Source organism: Bos indicus, chromosome 6, assembly GCF_029378745.1.
Source record: "Bos indicus isolate NIAB-ARS_2022 breed Sahiwal x Tharparkar chromosome 6, NIAB-ARS_B.indTharparkar_mat_pri_1.0, whole genome shotgun sequence".
In the NCBI taxonomy this organism is placed as follows: domain Eukaryota; kingdom Metazoa; phylum Chordata; class Mammalia; order Artiodactyla; family Bovidae; genus Bos; species Bos indicus.
The window spans coordinates 102,571,943-102,596,153 of NC_091765.1; the positions used below are offsets into that span (position 1 = coordinate 102,571,943).

The following is a 24,211-nucleotide window of genomic DNA, read 5'->3' on the forward strand; positions in this document are numbered from 1 at the left end:
CCGGATCCGTAACCAATCATATCACGTTTCTTAAAGCCTTTTGGTGATTGGTCACTGAGTTGCTCATTTAGTTTATGCAGAGATAGCAAAGCGTATCTTAGTCTGTTGTCTCCATGTGTCCTAGTGATAAGCCAATATGACATTTCCCATAAATGGATCATCGAAAGGGAGAACTGGCCAACAAAGACAAAAGGGCAGGAAAGAAACAAAAAGTGACGATGCTGGGAGTGAAATTCTGATCAAGCATAAATGAAATAGCTTACTGGGCGCGTGCAGCCCTGAATGAGCAGAGTGACAGTAACTTACTGACGTAAAGAAGGAAAGAGGTTGAGATGGAAAGGATGAAGATGTCCCAGGGGAAGCAGTGCCTCAAAAGCACTCATGTTAAAAGAAGTCCTGGAGATATTTCACCATCCTGAAGAGCAAAGGACGAAATGTTGGAAGTTGAGCCATACTTAGAAATGAATATGGTGGTTTGCCAAGGTATGGAAAAAGATGCTTGCTTTGTGTTGTGAGTTAATGTGGCAAGAAGAAGTCAAGCACCGTTTAAAGAACTCTTAGAAAGTTTTTTTCTTTTTGACAAATACTGGGTTGGCCAAAAAGTTCATTCAGGTGACAGACCCAAATGAACTTTTTGGCCAACCCAGTCAAATCATTCAGGTCTTAAATATGTCTGTTTCAAATCGTAGGGTACTAACTAAATATTAGTGTTACTATTTTGTTCATTTCCTTATAAACCCATAACCATATAAGTTACTTACATATTTTTTTTTTTTTTTGTATATGTTATTTATGTATACTCATGTTGGGTATGGGGCTTCCTTGGTGGCTCAGCTGGTAAAGAGTCCGTCTGCAATGTGGGAGACCTGGATTCGATCCCTGGTTTGGGAAGATTCCCTGGAGGAGGGAAAGGCTACCCACCCCAGTATTCTGGCCTGGAGAATTCCATGGACTATATAGTTCATGGGTGTCAAAGAGTTGGACACGACTCAGCAACTTAAAAAAAAAAAAAAAAAGGATCCTGTTTAGATCTGGGCATACCAATTAAACTTGAAGACTAACTGGATATTTGAGGTTAAAAAGAAAATTTTATAAATATTAATTAAGATTAAAGGAAACATTTTAGGTGGGGGTAACAGTATTGTGTATGTGTGTGTGTGTTTAAGTCTTCAAATTAAAGTCTATTTAAGCCTGGAAAACTCTGGTGCTTGAATTCTTACCTATGAAATAAGGAAGAGGATTGAATGTCTTTTCTGTTTTCTCTCTGTTCCTTATGTAATAGCCACTCCCACTGATTTTTCTTCCCCAAATCTTTTACTTTTCTTCCCCAAATCTTTTACTATTATGTGCAAGCCGTGGTGTTGCTTGTACTCAAAATTTATTTAATCAGTGTACCTCTTGCGAGGGGGCGGGGTGAGAGGGGAGTGTGGAGGGGGAATGGGCTGGAGCAGGAACTCCACGGCTTGGGCTGAATTATCAATCAACCCTAGGAAGCTGCTCTGAGCTTTTCTCCTGGTCAAGGATCCCTTCAGGGTAGGGAGGCATGGCACCCTTGAAATGACGTGAAAGTTACTCAGTCGTGTTCGACTCTTCTGGATCCCATGGATTGCAGCCTGCCAGGCTCCCCATCCATGGAATTTTCTCGGCAAGAATACTGGGGTGGGTTGCCATTTCCCTCTCCAACCCTTGCTTTGGTAATACCCAAAGAGCCTTGGTTGACTGTCAACATTAAAGAGATGTGAAGAAAACACTGGGCCATGGAATTCACCTCCCAAGAGCTGTGTGCCAGAGCTTACAACACAAGTTCTGGAAACCCCAGGTTCCCCAAGAGCAGTTTCAGACTGCCCACACAGAGGGTGCCCTCCAGGAACAACTAGCCACCAACTGCTAGGTACCAGGGGTGCATAGACCAGGGAGGTGCTTGCCAAAGATATCTTGGGTAACATGCTATAGACGTCATCAAAGTTTATTGAAAAACTCGGGCTTAAGTATTACATTGCATGTATGCAATAAGAGTCTGGCCAGAAAGAGTATTTCCCAGGAACTTGATTCAACTCTGATAAATAAATGTATGAGTATTAGAAAAATTGTTTGAGTAGAAAAATAGTTTTTTGTTTATTATTTTATCTTGGTCTCTCAGCTGTGATCCACTTATATGAGGTTCTTGGAAAGCTCCAGCCTACCTGTATGGCCCCTTGCAATAATATGTTTGTTAAAGGGAGGGAGAGAATTGCCGTTAGTTGAAATTATCTCAGCCAAGTTAGCTTTTATTCTCAAACCACTTTCTGTTCAGAAAAGGTTGTCCTAGATGACACTGCGCTTTCCAGGTAGCTCAGTGGTAAAGAATTGAACTACCAATGTAGGAGTCTCAGGAGACAAAGTTCCAATCCCTGGGTCAGGAAGATCCCCTGGAGAAGGGAAAGGCAACCCATTCCAGTGTTCTTGCCTGGAGAATCCAATGCACAGAGGAACTGGGTGGGTTACAGTCCATGGGGTCGCATGTGAGCCTAGATGAATAATTATTACTCCCCCTCGCCACCACCCCTGCCCAGGCTTGATCATATTAATTTGCAGCTCTGCAGACTTTCCACCACCTTGTTTTTCTGAAGGGTGAAAATGACATCTTCAGTGTGACTTGTGAGTTCTCATTGGGGACTTTAGTGTTCATGGTACCTGAAATATCAGGTAAAAAAACATGGAACTGGAGTTCCGTGTTTACTTCCAATTGCTTTTTGTAAATAGTCATAGAAAAATGACAGATGTTCTGGTCCCAGACATTGAATTTCAACCCCAAATACTCCTAAAGGAAACCAGACTGACCAACCATGATAATAAATGACCATTTGCCTTTTGCAGAAGCTGTCCAGCTGGGCTCAGAAGTCAAATTTGGGAGTGAGTGTGATGAAACACAGCTAGATGGCAGGAAAAATGATTTCCTTAAAGACTGCAAAAGTCATCCTATGATTGTTTCCTCGAGAGGGTAATGGTAGCTTCTCTGGAGAGGTTGCAGGATATGGTGATTGAGAATGGGACCCTGGGGCCAGGGTGCTAGGGTCACAGCTCAGTCCCACCACTTACAGCTGCATGACTTAGAGAAAATCACCCGACTTCTTGAACTTCACTTTCTTTACCTGTAGAGCAGGCAATGGCAACCCACTCCAGTACTCTTGCCTGGAAAATCCCATGGATGGAGGAGCCTGGTAGGCTGCAGTCCATGGAGTCACTAAGAGTTGGACACGACTGGGTGACTTGACTTTCATGCGTTGGAGAAGGAAATGGCAACCCACTCCAGTGTTCTTGACTGGAGAATCCCAGGGACGGGGGAGCCTGTTGGGCTGCCGTCTATGGGGTCGCACAGAGTCGGACACGACTGAAGTGACCTAGCAGCAGCAGCAGAGCAGGATGGTAATACTGTACTTGGCTTAACAGCTTGTGGTGGGAATTAATTTAATATCAGCAGAGTACTTAGAGCAGGGCCAGACATACTGTGGGCAATCAGCAAACACTGGCCATTCATATCACTAGCAAAATGATTCCCAGTATCTTGCTTTTCACTGTGGCCAAGCATGTGTCTCAAATACACGTACTGAGAAATACTTTCATATTTGGGTGAAAGTCATTTTTCTGTGAATTTCCAAGTGAAAAGGGTTAAGCCTGTTAAGTTGTTAAGCATTTGAAGGCATGAGGCCAGTGGCTTTGGGGTGTCCAGGGCACTCACAGCTTCCCAACTCAGAGTTCTCAACTTGACCTTTCCTTTCTGAGAACATAGGCAATACTGTAAACTAAAATTACTGTAATTTTCTTTTTTTTTTATTTGGCTACACTGCCCAGCCTGTGGGATCTTAGTTCCCTGATCAGCCATTGAACCTGGGACCTGGCAGTTAAAATGCTGAGTCCTAACCACTGGATGGTTAGGAAACTCTCAGGGCTGTGGTTTTCTCTTTAATGAATCCATCCTTATGCTTAAAACTATTGAATTAGCTCAATAACTTATAGGTCCTTGATTAGGTAAAGGTTTAATTTGTTATGAATCAACTTTTTGTTCTTTAGATTTGTTTTACAGTTGACCCTTGAACATATGGGTTTGGACTGTTCAAGTCTACTTGTATTGGGATTATTGACAATAAGTGTGTACTGTAGCACTGCAGAATCCCAGGTTGGTTGAATCTGCAGATGTGGAATCTCAGATACGGAGGAACCTCAGGTATGGAGGGCGCACTATTAAGTGGTACATGGTATTTCTGCAAAGGGGGAAGGGTGCCTCTAATCCCTGAGTTGTTCAAGAGTCAACTGGATTTTCAAGATAATTAGAACTTAGAAAATGGAGCAGCTCTTTCTGTTGGTTATAGTAAGCTCTTAAAAGACAAGTATTATAACCCCAAAAACCTCTTTTATAGGGTTGCATAGGACTTTGGATGTTACATGTGCTTAATAAATGTTGATTTGATTTCATCTTAATTTTTCCGTTTTGCCTGTGACCTAGTTCAGTCGTGTCTGACTCTTTGTGACCCCATGGAATTCTCCAGGCAGGAATACTGGAGTGAGTTGCCATTCCCTTCTCCAGGGGATCTTCCTGTCCCAGGGATCAAACCCAGATGTTCTGCATTGCAGGCAGATTCTTTACTGTTTGAGCCACCAGGGAAGCCCATGTAGGAGACAGAGCTCATGGTAAATAAACCTCAAATAAAACTTCCCTGACTTTGGGGAGGAAATCCTCCATCCTCAAGTGGAAAGTAAAATTGGTACCCCAAATTAGATTTTGAGTTGGTGGAATTTAAACATTTGCTGAGGATAAAAAGAACACATTTAGAACAGGCCTGGGTATCATAAGAAATGTCATCAGTTGACGTAATCTCTTTTATGTATGGAGAGATCAGATCTTACTGTAACTTGAAAGCTGCAATTTACTGATCATTGTGGCTTGTCTGTGTATGTAACTTTTTTCCCCCTCACAAAAGGAAAAAACAGCCCCTCAAAGAAAGACTGGGAAATAGCCTCTTTCTTCCAGTTCTTACATCTTCCCCTTTTCTTGCATGTAATCAGGAAAATTTGAGAGTAGTTTGAAGGAGTGGTAAAGGCTCCAGCAACAAAGAGGACTGTTGCAAAACATTGTTTAGAGATTCATGCTTTAGACCGAAGGTCAAGGGAGTATCAGTTACTTGTCTTTGAGAGGTTAAGCAATTCATTTTGTTCTTGCTGAGTTTTCCATTTATTTATTATTTTATTTGTAAATCCAATTAGTCAATTACTTTAAGGAAGATATTCTAATTTGATGATACCTTAATACTTTAACATGGTTTAAATGAATACGAATATATTTTTAAAGTATAGTTAATGTACAATATTATATCTTACAGGTGTACAATAAAGTGATTCATGATTTTTAAAGGTTATACTCAACATTTGAGCTTATAGTTATCATAAAATATTGGCTGTTCTTGTGTTTTATGATATATCCTTGTAGCTTATTAAAAAAAAGAATAGTTATCATTTGTTTGGCTCCACCAGGTCTTAGTTGCAGCATGAAGGATCTTTGTTGTGACATGTGAATTCTTATTTGCAACATATAGGATCTAGTTCCCCGACCAGGGATTGAACCTGGGCCTTCTGCGTGAAGTCTTAGCCACTGGACCACCAGGGAAGTCCCCCTGGTAGCTTATTTTACACATAATAGTTTGTACTTCTTAATCCTCTACTCCTAATTGCCCCTCTCCTCCACCTTGTCCCCACTAGTAACCACTAGCTTGTTCTCTGCATCTGTGAGTCTGTTTCCTTTTGGTTCTATTCACTAGTTTGTTGCAATTTTTAGATTCTCTGTGTAAGTGCTCTTGTACAGTATTTGTCTTGCTCTGACTTACTTCACTTAGCATAATGCCTACCAAGTCCACTCATGTTGCTGCAAGCAGCAAACTTTCATGTTTGATGGCTCAGTAGTATTCCATTGTATACGTATACTAGACATGCTCTTTATCTAGTTAGCTGTTGATTGACACTTAGGTTGCTCCCATATCTTGGCAACTGTAAATACTGCTGGGTTAGGCAAGTCTTAAATGTTCTGTATTTTATAAGGCAATGTTTCTCAGACCTTAATGGGCTTACAGATCACTAGGGATTTTACTAAAATGCAGATGCTGGTTTGGTAGATCTGGGATGGAACCTAAGAGTTTGCATTTCTAACACGTATCGCATGCAGGGCGCTGCAAGTCTTGACTCTGTGGCCCTCACTTGGAGGATCAAGGCTCATCAAGGCTCAAAAGCAGAGATTCTCAAATGTGACTGCACATTAAATTACCCGAGGACATTTTAAGAAATACAGATGCATGGGTCCCCCTCCAGAGATTAACTGACCTGTGATGTGGCCTGAGTGTTAGGGATTGATCAGTCTCCCCAGGTAATTCTCAGATGTGTAGCCAAGGTTGTAAACCACTGCCCAGTCTGGAGATTTGATTTCATTGGTTCCCCACTGGTTCAGCGGAAAAGAAACCACTTGCCAATGCAGGAGACGCCTGTTCAATACTCTACTGTTCTTGCCTGGGAAATCCCATGGGTAGAGGAGACTGGCGGGCTGCAGTCCATGAGGCCACAAGGAGCCGGACACCACTTAGCAATAAAGCAACACAGCACATATTTCACAGCCAAGGGGAAGCTGTTGTTCCCCAAGGGGAAGTACCTGCCTTCAAAGTGATGTCCTCTGTGTGGGAGTTTTTTGTTTTGTTTTGTTTTTTCAATTTATCCCCTTTTCCTTTGAATCTCATGTTTTGAAAGAGTCCCTCTACCAAGCAAACTCCATTTAAAACAATTTTGTTTGTTTTTCTATTTTTAAATCAGTCCAACCACATACAGTTGTCAGCTGGACTTCCGGATCAGCTAACAATCGGTGTTGCCACACTCAGTTGGCATGAGCTCCAGAAAAGCCCAGAGCAGAGTAGTCATTCACACACTTTCCATGGGCAAATATGTGATTTCCTTTGGACTTTCAGAAATGTTGAAAATAATTCATTGGTCTCTAGTTGCTTCGTTGGTGGAGCCAGGTCAGAGTCCAGTGACTGCATGATGAGAGAGTGCTTCAGAATGGCTGTGTGGGGGGCATTCAGAGGCAGGAGGAATTCTTGCCTTCTACCCCTCCAGCAGAGTTCTTCACAGTTTTGTTCCTTAATTATCTGCATTATCTTCTGTCTGCCTTTCCCATAAACAAAGACATTCCCTTTAATCCCATCCAGCCTCATGACTTAATAGACCTGAGAGTTAAGAGGTTTTAGTAGGTAAAGGGTGTGATTAAGATATCAGAGAAGTCTTCTGAGAAGAACTGCCTTGATTTCATTTGTTCCCTGGTGGCTCAGTCAGTAAAGAATCTGCCTGCAATGCAGGAGACCTGGGTTCAATCCCTGGGTCAGGATATTACCCTGGAGGAGGAAATGGAGACCCACTCCAGTATCCTTGCCTGGAAAATGCCATGGACAGAGGAGCCTGGCGGCCTACAGTCCTTGGGGAGTCGCAAGAGTCGAACACGACTTAGTGACTAAACCACCAGCACAGGGTGTCTCCAATTGGGGAAGAGGGAAGGGGCATTCCAACGAAGAGGAAATACAGGAAAAGTATCTGGCTGGAGGGCTCTTGTAGTAATAGGGTGGGGAGGGTACTGAGTGTGGTTGGTGGATGAGAAAGCAAGCTACTGATGTTGGGCCAAATTGGGAAGGGTATTAGATGCCCCTGTAACAAGTTTATTCTTCAGCTCTGAGGCAGGGAAGATACATTGTTTCTTTTTTTTTTTTTTTTTTCCTTTCTTTAATTTGGTGAGAGAGTAACATCTGATATGTATTTTAGGAACAATGTATTCTTGCAGTGGGACTGAAGGCTAAGTGGGGAGAGAGACTTGTCTAAGGAAATACTTTCAATGGCACCCCACCCCAGTACTCTTGCCTGGAAAATCCCATGGATGGAGGAGCCTGGTAGGCTGCAGTCCATGGGGTCACTAAGAGTCAGACACAACTGAGCAACTTCACTTTCACTTTTCACTTTCATGCATTGGAGAAGGAAATGGCAACCCACTCCAGTATCCTTTCCTGGAGAAAGGCAGGGACGGGGGAGCCTTGTTGGGCTGCCGTCTATGGGGTCGCACAGAGTCGGACACAACTGAAGCGACTTAGCAGCAGCAGCAGCAGCAAGCTATTGAAAAAGCAGGATGAGGTATGAAGAACCTGAACGAAGAGAATGGTAGATGTTCTAGAAAGAATGAAAGACATTATGGTTATTTCAGATTTCCAATAGGAATCAGATGATGGAAGACTCAGCGAATTGGTACAGTATTGACTCATTAAATATAAGTTGGTAAGTTAAGGATGCATACTGTTGGCCACAGAGCAGTGGTATCTAAACTTGAGTGTGAAACAGAATCACCTCGAGGGCTTGTTGGACCACACCCACGGAGTTTCTGCTTCTGTAGGTTTGGGTGGGGCCTGAAGGTTAGCAAAGGAATGCAGGCCTGGAGTAGCAGAGGAACCCAACGAAACAAATGGAAGACAGAACGAGCTGGTAGAACTTCAGCCCAACCATATCCGTAATTAAGATAAATGAATAAACATATCAGGTACAAGGCAAAGACTCAGCAGACTGGGTTTTCAGTTCAGTTGCTCAATTGTGTCCGACTCTTGACCCCATGGACTGCAGTACGCCAGGTTTCCCTGTCCATCACCAGCTCCTGGAGTTTGCTCAGATTCATGTCCATTGAGTTGGTGTTGCTCTCTAGCCATCTCAACCTCTGCCACCCCCTTCTCCTTTTGCCTTCAGCTTCTGCCAGCATCAGGGTCTTTTCCATTGAGTCAGGCCTTTTCATCAGATGGCCAAAGTCTTGGAGCTTCAGCTTCAGCATGTCCTTCCAATGAATATTCAGGGTTGATTTCCTTTAGGATTGACTGGTTTGATCTCCTTGCAGTCCAAGGGACTCTCAAGAGTCTTCTCCAGCACCACAATTCAAAAGCATCATTTTTTTTTTTGGCTCTCAGCCTTCTTTAAAGTTTTCCCTGGAGATATGCAAACAGGCCAGTTTAGGAAGAGAAAGCGCATTCTTGCATGGAGAAGTGGATTAGATGATCTCCTTTGGTCTCCTTTCTGGAGTTAAGATTTCGTCATAGTTTATTTTCTACAATAATGATAAATTATTATATTGCAAAAATGATAAGTTAATAAATAACAATACAGATAAATGTTCATTTTATACTTAGAATATTTTTAAATGCCCAGAATAAGACAAGCCATTCCATCCTTCCCAGCCAGGCATACCTGTAGCTAGCCTTTGGTACAGAGACCCACTCAGTCTTTTGAATACACACATTTATTTTCAATTTTGATGAAGTGGGTTCATAACAAGTACACTGTATAACAACTTTTCTTTAACCTTATATGATATCTTTTCATGTCATAAAATATTTTTGTAAAACAGAAGCATGAAAGCATTTTCAACCCAGGAGGAGAAAAAGCATTTTGAGACTGATTAAATCTGTACAACTAATCCCAGGGACAGGGGAGCCTGGTGGGCTGCCGTCTATGGAGTCAAACAGAGTCGGACATGACTAAAGTGACTTAGCAGCAGCAGCAGCAGTCCCAAAATGCTTTTTCTCTCCTGGGTCGAATATGCTTCTGCATCCCCCCCTGATCTGCTAATTTAAAGTTCTCTGAATTCTGCCTTCTGCTTTTATTCCCAAGAATGGAATCAGCTAACCATAAAGAAGGCAGAGCACGGAAGAACTGACGCTTTTGAACTGTGGTGCTAGAGAAGATTCTTGAGAGTCCTTTGGACTGCAAGGAGATCAAACCCATCAATCCCAAAGGAAATCAACCCTAAATATTCATTGGAAGGACTGATCCTGATGCTGAAACTCTTTATACTTTGGCCACCTGATGCAAAAAGCTGACTAATTGGAAAAGACCCTGATGCTGGGAAAGATTGAAGGCAGGAGGAAAGGAGGGCAGCAGAGGATGAGATGGTTAAATAGCGTCACCGATTCAATGGACATAAGTTTGAACAAACTCTGGTAGATAGGGAAGGTCAGGGAAGCCTAGCATGCTGCAGTCCCTGGAGTTGCAAAGAGTCTGACAAGACTTAGCGACTGAACAACAATACCCGCCCCCCACCCCCAACCCATCCCTTCTCTGGAGAAGGTGAGACTGTCCCCTCCCCGTCTAGAGAAACCACCCTTTGCAGATCCAAGCAGTAGCTCAGTTTGAATGATGGGTGGCTCTTGGCATTTCTGAGGTGATACGTTTCACTAAGTGAATAGTCCTTTGGGTACAGCCTCCCAAAGTGCCTTTTTTTATACCCAGGAAAGTGTTTTGGGGCAGCTGGGAAGAATGAACTTGGCTTTGTGGGAAGAGGTTTGTGCTGGAGTTACAGTTCTGAAGGGTCACTGATGTTTTTATCCAAGATATCATACAGACTGAGAGATAAGGGACATTTTCTAGCATCTTATATTGGTTCCTGGTTGTATGAGCAGAAAGAATTATAAAGCACAATGAGTTCCGCCCAAATAGAGAGAGAGGTATCATGTAAGTCCACAGAGGAGAGTTTTGAGGAAGCTGGGATCACAAAGCAAGCCGACCACTGTTTGTTTAGGAAGTTTGGCCATGGTGGCAGGAGATTGGGCAGTAGCTTGTAAGGTGAAGAGACTGATGTGTGGGGGAAATAGCCGATTCTAGAGAAAGCCATGGCAGAGAAAACAGAAGGTGAGCCTGGAGCCTCATAGTACCAGAAAGTAAGGAAGTGCTTAAAAGGCAAACAGATGGAAGCAAGTCAAAGGGATCAGGAGCTGATGGGAAAGGGCTTCCAGTGGCCAGAGCCAGAACAATCTGAGCAATAAAACCCATTGTGGAGTACTGGGTTATAGCCCAAAGGATGAAGTAAGTATCTATGAGTATATGCCATACTGGGTCTTCCCTGGTGGCTCAGACTGTAAAGAATCTGTCTGTAATGTAAGAGACTCAAGTTTGATCCCTGGGTTGGGAACATCCCCTGGAGAAGGGAATGGCTACCCACTCTAGTATTCTTCCTTGGGAAATCCTTTGGACAGAGGAGCCTGGAGGGCTACAGTTCATGGGGTTGCAAAGAGTTGGGCAGGACTGAATGACTAACACTTGTGCTTAGCAACTGAACAACAACAACATACTCCTTATTTGTAAGGTAAATTGGGTTCATTAGCTGGTCCAGTTTGAGTGAACCTTAGGGGCCAAGGATTCTTCACTTGAAGTCTATGGAGCCTCCGATCCTCCCTAAGTGGGCTGCACGGGGACCTTAAACATCAAAGTATAGCAAATACTGTGTGTAAGGATCTGTATCCTCAAGTATCATCAGGAAGCCAAGGAATTCTGTGCCCCCAAAAGGTTAGGAATGTCTTTTGTTCATTTTCACTGCTGAACAAGACCGTATTTTGGATACAATGGTGTTTTCAAAACACTTGGAGAAAATCACGCCCACGTGTGTACTGCACTACTTCTTCAGCCACAGGCAGTATCCAATTCCAGAATCATTTCTCCCGCACTTTCCTATAGTTTTGTTAGATCTATTACAAATCAAGTGTAATCCCACTTCAGTTTCAAATTACCCTCAGTAAGTTACATTACAAATGATCTTGAGAGCTCTGGGAATGTCAGGTGTACTGATGATCTGTTGACTTCATATTTCCTTGCATGTGAATATTTGCCCTGTTCTTTCATTTCCTCCTCTTTAGTGGAATAGAACAACACAATTCACAGGGGAAAATGTAATTTTAATAGAGGTGATTTTACATTCCTAGCCACTGATCAGTGGAAATTTTGTGAGTAAATGCCATTATGCAGTATTGTTCCTGCTGCTTTTATATGTCTGATACCAGTTTAAAGCATAAATGATCATGGTTGGTATTTAGAATAACTGTGAGAAAGATGGGCTAACAGCTAACCCATTACCTGTTAAATAATGTTTTTGAGAAAAACAAAAGTATTTCTCAAATTAAAAACTTTAGTAAGAGAAATAGCGGTATGCAAATCTCTTTACTGTCTAGCTTAATAGAAGACAGCTGGATTCTCATATCTGTTTCTGAATTCAGTGTGTGGCAGTGTTATTTTGGTTGAAATCTATGAAGAAAATGAGAAAATGTAGCCTCACATAGGAAGAGGAGTACTTTAATACCTTTTTTGATATTATATCAAAACTCTACAATCATAGTTTCCTAAAGGTTAGTTGCAGTGTAGAATCTGGAGTCATTTCATTGAACTGTTTTTAAACTTTCATATATTAAAATCCATTGGTCTTTCCTGCACTTTCAGTGGATCTTTTACCCATGCATGATTTTGTACTATTTAGAAAATCTTGGTCACTAGGTTAGGCAGGTCTTCTAAAGCCACAGTCCTTACTGTCCTTACCTCATCAGGGACGACTTTAAGTATTGGGAAGCTGTCAAGCTCACCATGACAAGTGTCAAGTTGTCCAAGATGCTTCAAAACTCAAATTTTATCACTGGCAATAAATACTGTCAGTTGTTTTCCTGGAAGAAACAGACTCACTTTGTTCATTTTTGTGAAAATGACTGCCAGGTAACAGATCAGTCAGTCAGTCAGTTCAGTTGCTCAGTCATGTCCGACTCTGTGACGCCATGGACTGTGGCACGCCAGGCTTCCCTGTCTTTCACCATCTCCAGGAGTTGGCTCAAACTCAATGTCTATTGAGATGGTGATGCCACTCAGTCATCTTGTCCTCTATTGTCCCCTTCTCTTCCTGCTTTCAATCTTTCCCAGCGACAGGGTCTTTTCTAATGAGTCAACTCTTCAAATCAGGTGGCCAAAGTATTGGAGCTCCAGCTTCAGCCTCAGTCCTTCCAGTGAATATTCAGGACTGATTTCCTTCAGGATTGACTGGTTTGATCTCCTTGTAGTCTAAGGAACTCTCAAGAGTCTTCTCCAACACCACAGTTCAAAAACATCAATTTTTTGGTGATTAGCCTTCTTTATCCCTTACATCCATACATGACTACTTTCCCATTTTGTCACGAAGAACACTAAAATGACCTGTATGCAAGGGTCAAGGTTTAATAAAAGTAGTAATCCCTACTACTGGTCATTTCATTAAGGATATATGTAAACACTTTTTTTTTTAACTGCTAATGTGTGGTGAAGAGCCACTGCCTTGTTGAGTGATAAGGCTCCAGCAGTTTCCCCACAATTGCTTTTGCACCATCAGTGCAAATGTCAGCACAGTGAAAACGACAGTGTCTTTGTGTTATTCTAAAAATAGCTGTGACCTTTGAGAAGGTCTCAGGGACTCCCGGGAGACCACGAATCACACTTTGAGAACCACTATAAAGATGCTTTTGTGCCTTCCTCCTACCCCATCAGCCCCCACCCCACAGCCTTGCAGTTTTCAGGCAGATGTCAACATTTCTCTGTCCATGGCTCCTTAGTAATACAGTCTGGAGTAGCTCTGCGAGTTTTGTGACATCGTCATGATTCTAGGCGGCAGGGGGACATGCATTTAAGTTTTCAGCCCCCGACAGCGTGCTGCTGGTCTCCAGTGAGATGCTGAAGCCCACCTTTCCTCCTGTTTGGCGACGTTGTCTCTTGCTTAGCTCTAGGCAGAGTTTAAATGCCTTCCCTGGTCCCCCCAGTAGGACACGGTTTCGTTTGTAATTATAGCGTTTAATATATTGTCGGCTTGCATGCTAAGTTATTTTCTAAAAACTGGTCAGTTCCTTAATGACGTCTTTCGGTGCCAAACGAGTTGCTGTTGCCTTTTCGTGTCTGCATGTTGTCCAGTAACAGAGAGGGCGTTTTGTAAACATTTGTTTCAGTGAAACGAAATCAAAACTGAAAGCCAACAAAGTCTAACAAGTGTGCGGTAGTCACACATTTCCTGACTGTAAGCGTTGGCACGATCAAAAGTAGAGAACTTGGTCTGCTGCTGTGTTTTTTGTTTTTTAATTCCTAGTTCACTTCAGGTTCTGGGGCCCCAATATTCAACACCGATTCAAACCGGGGCTGGAGTTCGGAGCGTCGGGGTACTGCGTGTTCCGGCCGTGTGTGTACATTGCTAAAACCTTGGCAGGAGAGCGGTCGCCAGGAGCCTGCAGGCGGGGCTCGGCTGCGAGCGGGCCAGCTGGGCTGCGTCGGCGCTCGGAGCTCGGCGCCCCCGCCCGGCGCAGCCTCGGGCTCGCCGGGCCGAGCGCCCTGCCCTTTTAAGGAGTCGGGCCGTACCACCAGAACTTTGTGGGCGGGGGTGTCCGGGCGAACTCGGACACCTCGAGGTGAGCCCAAGGACGGTTTTCTTTACCCTGCTAACGCGAGCCGGCGTGCCAGCGCTGCTTGGCGGGAGCTGCGCTTTGGTGGGCTCGGCGCCGAGGGAGCCCTCGAGGCGTCCCTTCCTCCGGAGTCGCCCGCAGGGATCGCGGTCGCTGTGGGCTTCGGACGCGACGCTCCCCCGGCCGGTCCGGAGTGGAGCGCGCCTGCAGAGGCCCCAGTGCCCGGATGTCTATCAGGATTAGCGCGAGCCAATACGCTCGGAGCCGGAGGCTGCGCTGAGGACGGCCGGGCTCCAGGAGCAGGTAGTCCCGTCACCTCGGGGAGTCGCGCTGGGGAATCGTCCCCGCCCGGCCCCGGCAAATGGTGAGCGCGGCGCCGGCAGGAGGGCCGCGGCTTGGAGGCGCTGATGGACGGCAGACCTTGAGCTCTACAGACTGAATTATGGCAGCCCAGTCAAGGTAAGGCAGGCACTGAGAAACTTTTCCAAATGTGTGTGAGTGGCGAGGGGGATGGAAGGTTGCAGAGGAAGGGTTGGGGTACCGTGAAGAAGACGGGCAGGAAGCAGCTTTGTCATTGCTTTCTCATCGTTATTTATGTCAGATTTAAAAGTAAAAAAAAAAAAAAGTCTGGAGGACGTACTAGACCATTTCTGCAGAGGACAGGAAGAGGGGTCGAGTTAAAGTTAAGGTTCAAGTTAGATTTCTCTTCTCTGGCCGCCCCCCAACCCCCATAATTATTTTCAGGGAGATCAAGTTGGCTTAACCTGTCTGCCTTTGCCCAAATCGTCCTTTAGTTTCTTTGTGCACCTCATTTAGGTTCTCCTGATTTTTTCCCCCCTCCCTCTGGTAATGCCTTGAGCAGCATTTTGGAAATCAATTAACGCGAAACAGTTCGCCTTGGGGGTTGGTGGTTGAGAATTTGCCAGGTAAGTAACTGGAAATTTTACTGCCAAAACGTACGATCGCACATAAAACGGCACAGCTTTCGTGAATCTGCTGAGTAGGCAAAGACCGGGAATGTACCGGCGTTGGTGAAGGGAGAGGATAATGAACAGCAGTTGCTGTCAGAGGAACGCTATAGTAAGAACCTCCAGCTCTGACTTTCCCTGGTTTGTTACCTCTTCTTTTTTTTCCTTTTGGTAAATGAGCCTTTAAGAGCGATGACAAGGCGTCAGTGATTATGAGATTCAGACTGCTGTGTGGCTGTCATTTTAGTAGTGACAGCAGTTGGGGCTAAAGGAGGCTTAAGAACTTAGATATGCCGTCTTTTTTAACTTTCAGTTTTATTAGAAAGTCCTTTGGTGTCACGTTTAAAATAATTGGAGGGCTCCTCAAGTTGCTTTTTGAGGTCGTAGAGTCATTTGGGGGAACCTTACAAGGCTAAACACAAGTCGGGTCTGAAGACCCAGATATGTCAGAGAAATAGATGCTTTCCTGTTGAAGGGTAGGCTTGATGAGTTTACATTTTTTTTCCTAAGAGATAGAACTTCATAGGAAGAGAACTTCACTCTATAGAGTGTCTCCTATATGCTCTGTATATAATTAATCCTCTCCTCTCAGTGGTTTATCCCCTGCCCCCATTTTATTGGTTTTTCTAAGAAGGAGATTCTTGGGGCCGTGTTGTAGGAAAACTTTGCTGAGAAACTACAGTTGCATCTTGATTTTTACTAGTCTTGACTGAAATGTAAACTGCCCGAAGGGTCCAGGGCATCAAAACCTTGGATTAAGATATTGTGATTAAGAAACTAAATAGCATCTAACAGCGCTCAAAGCTAGAAAGCAGGGATTTGAACTCAGGTGTGAGTGATTTCAGTGTCTGTGCCCTTAAACTAATGAAGAGTAAAATGAGGTAATAGCTAAATTGGACATGGCTGTGTGCCAGGCACAGCAGCTGTAATTGGATTACCTGGTTGACTCTTTGCAGTCACTTAAATAGGTAAGTACTTTTTCTTTTTCACATTTGTTCAGGAAACTGAGGCCCAGTCAGTCTTTTCTTGCTTGAGGTTACCCAGGTGGAGCAGTGCCCGACTCCTGAGCAGCCTGCAGCGTTTCCTCACTTCCAGGCTGCCTCTTTAATGTTGAGATGAGGTGTAAAAGGGGAGCTGCAGAGCCTCAATCTAAAGGCACAAAAAAGCAGTTTCTGCCAGAAATACTCTGCTGCAAGATGTAGAAATCCGAGTTATCAGCATGGTTGTTCAATTTGCTGGTGATTGAAATAGGAAGACTATACACATTCCGCTCTTCTACCTGGCCTTCAGAGGTGCCCTTGAACTAGGAACAAAGCCACAAGGCTATGATGTCTTGTTTGCATTATGTCTGCTTTATGGGAGTGTCTCTCACAAGTAGTAAATGTGCATTTTCTTTTCTTTCCTATGTGTGTGTGCGAGCACGCACTCACATGCTCAGTTGTGTCCAACTCTTTGCAACCCCCATAGACTGTAAGCTGCCAGGCTCCTCTGACCCTGAAGTTTTCCAGGCAAGAACACTGGAGTCGGGGTGCATTGCCCTCCCCCAGGGGATCTTTCTGACTCAACCCATATCTCTTGGTCTCCTGGACTGGCAGGCAGGTTCTTTACCACTAGCTTCCAGCTGGGAAGCCTTCTTTCTTTTTACCACATCAATAACTGTGTTTTATTTATTTTGTATTTCTTCTTCAGAGGGTCTAGAAATCATTTTAGTTACATTCATCACAGATATAATCTGAGTTTTGTTTTCATGCAATATTATATGATAAGCATTGTTCTAAACTGTTGCTTACTCTTTAAAATTACTGTTTTGTCTAACTCCCAGTGTTTCAGTACACTGGAACATCAGAATTTATTTAACTTTCCAGTAGTTTATTGCTTTTATAAACTTTATATTGGAGTACAGTTGATCAGCAATGTTGTGTTTCAGGTGTACAGCAGAGTGATTCTGTTATGCATATACATGTATCTGTTCTTTTCAAATTATTTTCCCACTTAGGTTGTTACATAACTTTGAGCAGAGTTCCCTGTGCTATACAGTAGGTCCTTGTTGGTTATCCATTTTAAATATAGCAGTGTGTGCGTGTCAATCCCAAACTCCCTGACTATTCTTCCCCACCCCAACCATAAGTTCGTTTGTTGTCCGTTTCTGTTTTATGTTCATTTGTATTTTTTTTAAAGATTCTACATGTAAGCAATATCATTTCTTTTTCTGTTTGACTTCACTCAGTATCAGTTCAGTTCAGTCGCTCAGTCGTGTCCGACTCCATCCATGTTACTGTGAATAACATTATTTCATTCTTTTTAAAGGCTGAGTAACATTCCATCACACACACACATTATACATACACACACAGGGGCTTCCCAGGTGGCGCTCGTGGTAAAGAACCTGCTTCCAGTGCAGGAGACATGAGACGTGAGTTTGATCCCTGGGTTGGAAAGATCGCCTGGAGAAGGGCATGGCAACCCACTCCAGTATTCCTGCCATTAGAGTCCCATGGACAGAAGAACTAGCAGACTTTGGTCCACAGGGTCGAAAAGAGCCAGACACGACTGAAGCGACTTAGCACACATGCGTGCACGCACATACATACATATACACACACCACATCTTTATCCATTCCCCTGTGGATGGATTTTAAAGTTGCTTCTATGTCTTGACTATGGTAAACAGTGCTGCTATGAACATCGGGGTGCATGTATCTTTTGGGGCTGTGTTTTACAAGTGATGAATACACATTGTCTTCACTTATAGCTGGAATGTGGTTCAAGCTCACTTAGACATTGTGTTTGTGGGACAGTGTCTCTCCGACATCCAGAGAGAGAACAGATGGAGAAGATTGCAAGTCTTCTTGGATTTCTGGAAACCCTCAAGCTGGGCCCCGCTGCCCAAGCAGTGCTAATAGCAAAGGAACCGTCACCTGTGATGTACAGTCTGGGGCAGTGACATCTTGTCCATGTGCCACTTGCCGCACCCGTTGGTTTTTGAAACAATTAATTTAGATTCTTGGACTCACTGGATCTAAACATTAATAGCTCAGCTTGTTCTAACCACAATAGTTTCATTGTGCACTGCTTAAATAATTTGTTTTCTGTTGTTTTTTGAGTAGAAGAGGTAGATGGAAACTTAGATGAAGTTGCATTTTGTAGCACTGGATGGTGTGTGACTAATTTTTCATGTATATTTCTTCTCTGTAGTCAGCTCCTTAAGATACTGTCTCATATTTTTAGTGTCCCCTGCATAAGCTAGAAGTACTTTGAACAAAGGAGAGACTACTTAAGTATCTTCTGGCTTGTGAACTTTCATCAGTTAAGGTTGCATAATCCTCTCCTTCACTTTAAAGCAGAAAGTACTAAATTGATTGTTTTGTTTTGCTTTGTGTTATGTCTTCTGCTAGATATGGAAGACATTTACTGAATGAAAGGTCAGTTGCCTAAGTTTTAAAAATTAGATCTGGGGTCAGTATTTTGAGAACGTCAAATATATGGTTTGCCTTTTCAGAATTGTGGAGAAAGGCAGTTACTTAAAAGTACAAGGTTGTTAAAGCAGAGCATACTCTATGCCTCCTCTCTCAGATCAGTGTGTGCAGTTCTTGGGAATCTGTAAGCAGAGCAGATACATTGATGATACTTCCTGTGAGAATTGTAACAAACTTGCTTCCTTTAATGTGAAATAGTTACAGACTATGGCTTTAGTTTCCAAATTCTGACCTAAAGCTCTTAGAAACTGTTTTCATAGATCTATATAGCCTGGCCGACCATCTTTTGTGGACTGGTAAACCCTATGATGGGTAGGGGAAGGTATAAAATCCTATCAGTTTGTAGATCTATCCTTTTCTATGAGGATTAGCTTGCCTTATATTGAGGAATGTGTTGATGGGTAAAAGAGAAAAGAGGGCTTTGTCTGATTCATCTCTGCTAACCCTTTCATTGAAGCAGTCCCTGAATATTAGAAAGGAATATATATGTATCTTCAACTACCGGTAGGGATTAACTGGTTTTAAATGCACCTTGTGCTACCTGAGAAGCCCTGGTCTGTCCTCCCCGCCCCCACCTCCAGGGTAGGGTGGGCTGGGGTGCTCCAATGAGATGGGGGGGGGGGGGTTGAACTTGTTTCTTTAGTGGCTGAGAGCATCTCAAAAAAAAAAAAAAGTTTTCAGACAAACTGCAAAAGGAAATTAGGTTTAGTGAACTCTCCCACAGGTTTTTTGTTTGAATTTGCCTAAAGTTAATGACGTTTAAAAAAAAAAAAAAAAACAGAGGAAAGTCAGATTGTTCCCAAGATTATTATGAAGCTGGTTTTTGGTGGATCTCTGACTCTGGTGGGGAAAGTTTTCCCTTGCAAAAGGCAGGGCCCTTAAACTGGTATGGAACCAGTTTTGCCCCATCCTCTGCCCCCACCCCCGATTTATGAGCTTTATAAAGATTGCCTTGGAAGAAAATTCATGAAAGCAAAAAAACTCTGATTAAATATGAGCAAATATCAAAGAAGAATGGTGTTTTGGAAAGTGCAGTTCAAGGAAGTGATTTCAAGAGGGAAATAATTTATGCAGTATTTTGCCCCAGTGAACGCCTTCATTTTTTCCCTCATGACACCATTGTAAACTGTGTCCTGGACAGAAGAGAAACAGACAGGTCCCTTAAGTGATTTCCTTCTAGTTCATCCTGAGAGCCCAACTGAGCTTCCTGGCTCAGACGACAGGTTCTACCATGATGAAGGTCGTAGGAGAATTGAGTCTTTTTTTTTAATCATCTGATTTATGGGGATCTTCTTTGGCAAAATGGACTCAAGCGGTCTCACGAGAGTTAGGGGATTCCATACTGTACCATGAAAAGGTGTTCACTAACTGGTTCTATACTATTTTGAAAATGCAATTCAGTGAATGCTTCATTTAAGCAACTTAAATATCAAATATATTCATTATCTTAATCATCAATAAGAGAGATCACCCTTATCTGGGTGCTGTCCCTTGTTTTGAGCATGGGAATCTACGTATTTACTTAATAGTTGTAAAATGGAGGAATTATAAAGCTGGTTAGTTTCATAACTGCTTTGAGTTGTAACACACAACTTGATTGCTTCTAAATATCTAAACTTAGTTTTCCGTTAGCAAAGTTCTCCATTTCATTTTCTTCCTGAGATAGGACGATAAATGTATTTCCAAAATCTGTCCTCTGAAAGGGGAAGTCCTGTACGTGACATGGTGGTGAGAAAGGCCTACCAACTACAGTGTATTCTGACTTTACTTTCCGTACCAGTTGGAAATACAGTCGGGCACCCTGAGGACAACTTTTCTTGGCTCAGAAGTACAAACATACCAAGCTTGGGTGTCATTACCTCTCTGTTGTGGTTCATTTTATTGATACGGGTTGGGTGCATAACTTTTACAGCTTAAATGGTTACCTATCCTTTTTCCTTCAGTGAAAAAAAAAACTGGGGGGAGCCAGATTGTAGTATTTTAGCTTTGCTTCAGATGTTCTTCATTTTATTTTTAAAAAGTTATTTATTTCTGGCTGTGCTGGGTCTTCGTTGCTGTGTGCAGGCTTTCTCCACTTGGCAGCAAGCAGGGGCTGCTCGCTAGGTGCGGAGCACGGGCTCTAGGCAGCAGGTTTCAGTGGTTGCAGCTGCAGGCTCCGCAGAATGTGGGATCTTCCCATGGCAGGTATCGAACCCATGTCCCCTGCTTTGGCAGGCATATTCTGATCCACCGTGCCACAAAGAAAATCCCCCTTCATTCATTTTTGTATGAATGTAAATGTCTTCCTTTGCTCAAAATAAAACAGCAAGTAGAACACAAAATAATATGTTGCTCGAGTATGTCTGTAGCAGATGACGTTTAGCTTTAGGCCCTGGGGGAGGGGGATGGATAAGATTTATAACTTTTGGTGTTAATGCCCTTGGAGACCCAAAAGTAAAAATTAACTTTAATAACCATCCCAGCACTGACTTTTTGTGTCTTGGCAGCGATCAGTGTTGAGAATCCCGCCCCTGTGCAAACTTTCCCCTTTTCCTATCTACCCATAGCAAGTTAAAGCTTAACCTGAGGGCCACAAAGCCAGCCGACTTAATATCCTGCGAGTCTTTTTCTCTGGTGAACGTCTGTTGTTTTCTTGCGTTGGTTTATTGGCTTCTCTTTTAATTTAACCAGATTGGAACTCCTGTCAGGTTCTTAAGGCTGTTACTCAAAGCAGTAATTTGATGTCAGATTTAATATATTAAGAGGAAATCCCAGTAGTGACATCTTGTCAAAAGGGAACTGCAGCAAACAGAAGGGGGAAATAGATTGTATTTCTATTGACAGCTAAATTGTCTTGATTTGGGGATTAGGTGTCGTGTTTCCAGAGGGACACCCACAGTTCCCCCACGTCCTGAAAGTACCAAGGATTGTCCTTCCTCCCCCATGGCTCATGTGATGGTGAACCCCTGGAGGCCTGTGGGCCACTTGATCCTTTGTTTGGGTGGGCCGGGGAGAGTTCAGGAGATGATTCTTGAGTCACTACTGGCTTGCCGGTGTTTTACCCACAAAGGATCTTGCCTTTCTTTCCAGTATTGCTTACCACTCAATTGGGCAATGAAACAAATAAAAGTGAAGGAATATTTTAGGAGCAGGGTGGTTATATTAAGTTCAAGGTTCTCAAACCAGACTAGACACAAGAAGCACCACGAGAGCTTCTGAACATGCAGATTCTACACTCCCCCCATCCCCACCCAGAGATTCCTAGTGGGTAGGTCCAGGGTTGAGCTTGGGTAGAGGAGCCCTGCTGGGTCTGAGGCCAGAGGGCCACCTACTACTCTTGGTGAAATCAGGTGTGTGTGAGAGAGATACAGTGTCATATAAACTATATCATGCAATGCCATTACATTCTGATTTAATATATGTTCATCGGTGCACGTGTTCCTCCTCCTCCCCCCCACCCCATTGAAACAGACTAGAGGTTGGTACAGAAGGAAGATGTCTACTTTTATGAATTTACGTATCAATTACAAACTCTACTAGTTCAAATGTCCAAATGCACCTATGTTTAAAACACGAAAAGGGAGATACCAAGAAGCAACCTCCAACGTTTGCTCAAGCCGAGCTTTCCCAAGAATTACTTCTTAAGGACCTGGTTACCTAATCAACCCTTTCATGTCTACTCTGGGCTCCCTCCCAAAATTGCTAACTCCACGCCCCCACCCCCGTCCCCTGTCAGGTGGCAGTTGTTTTTGGTACCAGGGAAAAAGTTACAACTGAGTCAGTTGTACAAGTGAGTCAGTCAATCACATCCCAACTTTTGAAATTGAAATAAAAGTTTGTTTTTTCTCCACCACCCCCCCCCCACCCTTTTAAGCAAGAGCATTGTCTAGGTGTTGAGCAAAGAATCTGCAACAAAAAATTTTAAATGAAACTCCTCTGGAAAGTAAATGTTAAAATTACAGCAGAAGTCAGTTCCTGTAACAAAATTCAGGAAACGCTTTCTGGTATGTGGGTGTTGGAACTTTTCAATTCTTGGAACTTTCCTTCAGGAAACTGTCCTGTCAAAAGCAGAGCAGTCGATAAAAATATGAAGCTCAATTCACAAAGTGTTGTGCAGTGTAATTAAATTTTGATGTGGGGCATATGTTTTGCTGGTGGTGCAAGAGCTGAGACTGTCCTGTGGCTTTCATCCTGGGTAGCTGTGCATCTGGGTAACTTGCTAAATGATTTTCCTCTCCCCATTCTCTTTGCTTTAAAAATACAGGTGTACCTGATTTTCTCAGGATGTGAATTTATGGAAAGTGGTATAAAATTAACCAGTTCCCATTGTTTTGTGTGAAAGTATGAAACCTGTCTCCTATCCAGCTTTGTAGGCGTTATATATTTTTGTCTCATGATTGACAAAATAATATATATGTTTTTTTACCTTCAGTATTTCTAAGTGAGATGACCTGCCTAGTAAGGTGGTAACTTTAGCTACTAAAACACTGATAAAAATTTGAGTTCATGATCTTAGGATTTTAAGGTTTTTTTTTTTTTTTTTTTAAAGGAAAATAGCTTCTTGCTGAGTTAATAGACCATTTGAAAATAGGATTTTGGTTTTGTTTTTTTGATTAAAAATACTTATTGATTCAAAGTTCTAGACTGTAAAACAGGAGCTAAAACTCTCATTTTATGTTTTTTTCTGAGTAATTTTCACATAACCTTTACATTTTTAGTAATTACATTTTTCTGTTATTCTTTTATAGTCTGTATATCTGCCTTTCTCTCTCAACTCCCTCTTAGAGTCAGGCATACTTGTGCTAGTGCTCCATTGGAAAAAAAAAAGGCTGTGTGAATACAAACTTTGTACCACATGGAAAAAATCAGGCAGCAAGATTTACAAACATTAGGATACTTAAAGGGTAGGAGGAAACCCAGTATGTTTCACAATGAGGCTCTGCTACCTGAAGATGTAGAGACGAATAAGCAGTGTGGTCTGTGTCACTTGGTTTCAGTAAACTTCAGAGTAAACCAGTTAAACTTAATTTTTGTTTTTGAGTTGAAACCGCCTGGAAGACAAAAAGCTCTAGATGGAAAGTCATAAAAGATTGAATTTGATAATTTCTATCATATTGCTGGTAATGTAGGAGTTTTGTTTTAACCCTCATGACAGGGACCTATTCTTACAAACATCTTACAAACATATTTTAACAGTCCTGTTTTTCTGAGGATTAAGTGGAAATCATTAGATTTACTTCACGTGAGTTTAATTTGTGGGCTTTTAAAAGTCTTGACAGTTGTCATGATTAGCCTAGAATGAAACTTGGTTTCTATTTGAGGTTACCCATAATTCTGTGGTGAAACCCCTAAGCTAATGGTATTATCTATTATTTTAAAGACCAAAGTAGAAGCTTCTCCACTCCTTTTGGTCTTCTGGGTATCGTGGTAAGTGACTTTTTTTTTTTTTTTTTTTTTACAAATGGATAGGGGTTAGCTTTAATCAAGACATGTTCACTGTCACCCAGATCTTTTATGTCCCACGTTA

At 42.7% G+C, this 24,211-nt stretch overlaps 1 protein-coding gene across 8 annotated transcripts in view; it reads left to right on the forward strand.

The window, feature by feature from the left end:
- AFF1 (ALF transcription elongation factor 1) overlaps positions 1-24,211 on the forward strand; it is a 193,799-nt gene that overhangs the window by 41,349 nt on the left and 128,239 nt on the right. The window contains exon 1 of one of the 8 annotated variants that reach the window (XM_019963062.2): positions 14,251-14,720. The exons of 6 other annotated variants lie outside the window; for them this stretch is intronic. In XM_019963062.2, the coding sequence (XP_019818621.2) occupies positions 14,704-14,720 (17 nt within the window). In that variant the 5' untranslated portion in view covers positions 14,251-14,703. Of the gene's footprint in view, positions 1-14,250; positions 14,721-24,211 lie in introns of those variants that run through there. One more of the 8 variants, XM_019963063.2, reaches the window with a different exon arrangement.